The sequence below is a fragment of the Asparagus officinalis genome, unplaced genomic scaffold, assembly GCF_001876935.1.
Source record: "Asparagus officinalis unplaced genomic scaffold, Aspof.V1 AsparagusV1_Un641, whole genome shotgun sequence".
In the NCBI taxonomy this organism is placed as follows: domain Eukaryota; kingdom Viridiplantae; phylum Streptophyta; class Magnoliopsida; order Asparagales; family Asparagaceae; genus Asparagus; species Asparagus officinalis.
The window spans coordinates 1-4189 of record NW_017972902.1 but is presented as its reverse complement, the minus strand read 5'-3'; the positions used below and the strand labels follow the sequence as shown (position 1 = coordinate 4189).

At 36.0% G+C, this 4189-nt stretch overlaps 1 protein-coding gene across 1 annotated transcript; it reads right to left on the bottom strand.

The window, feature by feature from the left end:
• Positions 1 to 3179: 3179 nt before the first annotated feature.
• Positions 3180 to 4184, bottom strand: LOC109828023 (the record flags this gene model as incomplete). The annotated part of the gene is made up of 1 exon (XM_020395057.1): positions 3180 to 4184. A coding segment is annotated over one exon (681 nt), but the record flags the coding sequence as incomplete, so codon positions are not given.
• Between the last annotated feature and the right edge of the window lie 5 nt (positions 4185 to 4189).

Sequence of the window (4189 nt, the reverse complement as noted above, 5' to 3'; positions counted from 1 at the left end):
GTTTGTATCCTCACCAGTGGAACTATAGCGGGTTCTATCGGCCTCCTCAAACATTTTAATGATATTAAGAGTCAAAAAATATTCAATCAAGGGTGTCTATTCTCAACCAGTAGAACTACCGAGGGACTGTTCGTAATAATAAAACTATAGGGGGTCTCTTTGCAATTAGGTGATACTACAAGGGGATTGTTTGCAATTAACCCTTTATCAAAATATAGATTTGTTTACAATATGTCAAATATCTCTACCACTACACCAAAAGTCTAAATTTTGGTAAGGGTTGGTGGTTATAATTTATATTCAAACATGCCCTTACAGATTGAGCGTTCTTTTTATATGCCAAAATCTAGACTCATGCGCGTTGCCTAATTTTTTAAAAACTTGCTTTAACTTTGCGGCTGACGAGAATGGAACCTGGGTTGCTTTGATACCATGTCAAAGTTCCCTAACACTATAACAAAACTCCAAAGTTGTGGTGAGTGTTGATGGTCATTATTTTATATTCTAACACTTTGGGTATCTATATTTTTCTTCTAAAAGGAAAATAATTGTGAATGTGTTAATAACTATATTTCTTCTGATGGTTACCCACACTTACATGGAATGGTACACACAACTGTAATACAGAACATAACCCACAAATGATGTGAAAAAAGGTATCAGAAGCTCATCACGGTTACTCTTTTAGGTGACAATTAAAAAGTGGGTCTAGTTTCCAGTTTATAAACGAACATTATGCAGTAGAAAGAGGATGTAAGTCAAATAGGACTTAAGAATAATTGAGGAACCAAACGAGTTGACTTAGGTGGTGCAACCTTTCCTTTAAAGATAGTCTGGATTTGACTCATTTGAATCTTCCATATGTACCAGTGTCAGGGTTTTTGATTAATGTGAATGGGTTAGATTTAGGCATATGGTGGCTTCTTTCTTCCTCATTGATTTGTTTCATAATGTGGGTCTTCCTCGTAGTTGAATAATTTATATTATGATACAGGCTTATGAGATCAGTGTTGTAAATGATTTCAAATTGATTTTGATTTTGAGCTATTTTTATTATCAATGGTTTTTTTCTATATTACTTTTCAAGACTTTTAAAGTTGATTACATCTGATGAGTGGCTGTCTTCCCTTTCTTTTTCCTTTTACAAGGCACATTTCCAGTTCGATCTTGTTTTCCTTTAATTGTTTTGTACAGTATGAACTATGTGGTTTCACCAATCATATTTTCTTCTTTTGCCCAATGGGGCTTGCCCTCTTGAGCTTGGTCCTCGGTTAACTTGAGATAACTGAAATAAAATGATATATGAGTCCCACCCCCACCCCCCATCAACGGAGAAAAAGAAAGATAATGTTTTATTACAAGTTTTAAAGATTTACAAGGATGTTCAAACCAAAATCGGTGCTCAAGGATTTCATGTTTCCATTTTATATTTTGCATGGACAAACAAACAAACGCACACACGCACACGCAAATCTACCCCCTGCCACCACCCAACACGCACTTAGTCTCATGTTGTGTAAAAGTTAAGACACTCTTCATACCAATTTTCATTTATTTCTATTAAACATGTAGATAATATGTATGATTATATTTGTAATCATTTGAGAATTATATGTTAAGAGAGATATTTTGAGATGGTAATGTAGGTTTATGTGTGTGATAGGAAGACTATGGAAATATTGAGCTTACGAAGCCCCACATAAGTATAATCATGTGAATAATGTATTATGTTAGCCCGAACCAAAGTAAAGGGATAAAATCTTTGTAGTTGTGGTGTTAATAATGTATTGATCATCTGTGTGATATTGAAATGTAATCTTATTTCTTATTTATAATCCCAGCTAACTAGTTATTATATAATAATATTTTATGTCTACTGATTTAATTTTAGATGAATGTTAATAATCCCTTTTCTCTATAAATCTTCAATCGAGGCATTGTTCTTCTCAGAGCATAGGCTCATCTTGTTTCCCACATTTGCTGATAATTCTGACCCAAGTCTTAGTTTGAGTTGTACAAGTAAATTATGTTGAGTACTTGTTTCAATTGTTCATTAGTAGTAGATGGAATTAGGCTTAGTATATCTAGTCCTTATCCTATCCTCTCCAATTTCTCCATGCAGGAAAACTTGGGCTATGTCATTGTCAGCCTAGCTGATGTCATAACTAACAAGCGGATAAATGAGAAGTATCATCTTATTGATTCAAGAAATGGTCGAATTCAGATCGAAATGCAGTGGAGGCCTTCTTAGAGTTTTCTAGCACAGCAATTCTGAGGATGAGTTACTATGTCAATACATCAATACGAGCCATGGCTACTAATTGTTGACAAAGGAATGCGAGGGGTTCTTTATTTTTTGTGTATGGTTTCTTGTTAAGTCACATATTGTGATATCTTGTGTTCCGGAAATCTGTTCCGGAAATCTCAGTTTTGCTTTACCATTTTGAATCTTCTGGGTGTAGATCTTACTTTTAGTTGATTTCCATTCAATTTTTGTACCACACAATCTGTTCAGCGATAATAATACTCGTCCCAACACAAATTTTGATCTTGTTGGTATTAAATTCCAAACTATTATTAATTTGTTGTGACAAACTCTCCATGGATGGCTGTTTAGAGGGTTAAACTGGAAATTGTGACTATTTAGTAAGAGTGGTATAAACCATCTTACTTCTATAGGGGTGGTTCAGATCTGACCATGCATTTTGTGGCCATAGCTAGAGTATTCTTTTTTTTTTCTTCCTACCTTACCAAATACTTAAATACACACATACATTCAAATTCTTCAAGTATAATAGTAACAGAAATGCATTGTACATACCCAAATATACAAAGTCAAGTACTTTAAATTCCTCTAAGCTTAACTGGATTTGTTGAGAAGACACATGATTGAGATTACCAGAATACAAAATTTTATCGTGTATATGAACAGAAACAACAACGCAGAGGATCGAAGAGCGAACACCCTTGTTAGTAAGAAGAAGATATCAAACTGTTACAAAGACAAATCACGCAAGAATGGCCTTCAACAAGCTGCTAATGCAAAGTTATACAGAAATTGACTCTGGCAGAATAAAAGAGGGTTAACAAAAAAATTAAATCAAAGTAAAACAAAATAGAACATCTAAAGGATGCAAACTTATCTCTCAATGATTGTAGTCACACCTAAAAGAACTCTGTTGTTGCAGATAGAGAGAATCATTTCTGAGAAATCCAAAATTATCAAGGACATACTATCATTTGAATCTCTACTCTTTGCAATAGAACAGAGTACCGAAAGCACAGTGAAGCCTCTGAAACAAACTCTAGATTTGGTATGAAAGCTCGCCAAACCAGGAACTGTATTAAATACTACCTTCAATCTACATGCTCTCCTCATTCTCTCTCAATTCTGAAACATTATAGGTTATAACTTGAATGAAAAGCCTAAGAGCTCTCTAACTCTAGAATTCTAACACTGTATACAATTCATACATCTAATCATTTTCTAAAAATTATCTTCACTAAGTTAGAAGCTTCAAGTTCAGAGCTTGCCTCGAGCTCGTATGATGACTATACACCTCCTCAAAAGCTTGCTTGCATACACTTGAAAATCCCGTCATTGCCTGAAAAACATTAGGAAATCCTGTCTGAAGGTTATTAATAGTCATCGCCCTCGTCATCCCTGAGCTCTTTTCATACTTTGCTTTCTCCTCCTCGGCCTTCACTTTCAGAAAATCCACCTTTGCCCTCTTCTCCATTACCGGTGAAGTGCTTCTCTGAGTTGAGAAGTCCCCATATGGCCCATGCTTAGATTCTAGAGATCTTAGCTCATTCACCCTCTTATCAAGCTCTCTGAAGGCAGATTCTGACCTTTTCTTCTGCTTCTGCTCCTCGGATTGCTGAAGGACAATGGCATGGATTACTGTCAAGAAACTTTTTATACCCTCAGAAGCGACTTTATCAGGGATGCGATCAAGAGCAAGATACCATTCTTCACAAGTAGAGTAGATGTCGGAGGAGTAGGGCCCATTGGTTTTGGGAAGGGACTCGAGATGGTGATAGGATTGGAAGAGGGAGAGACGGAGCCAACCAGTTAAGGAGTGAATGTAGTCTCTTTGAGATTTGATGAGGTTGCAGAAGGAAGAGTACCATCTGTCGACTTCCAGTTCTAGTTGAAGGGTGGCTTGGCGGTGGATGTCGGAGGTGG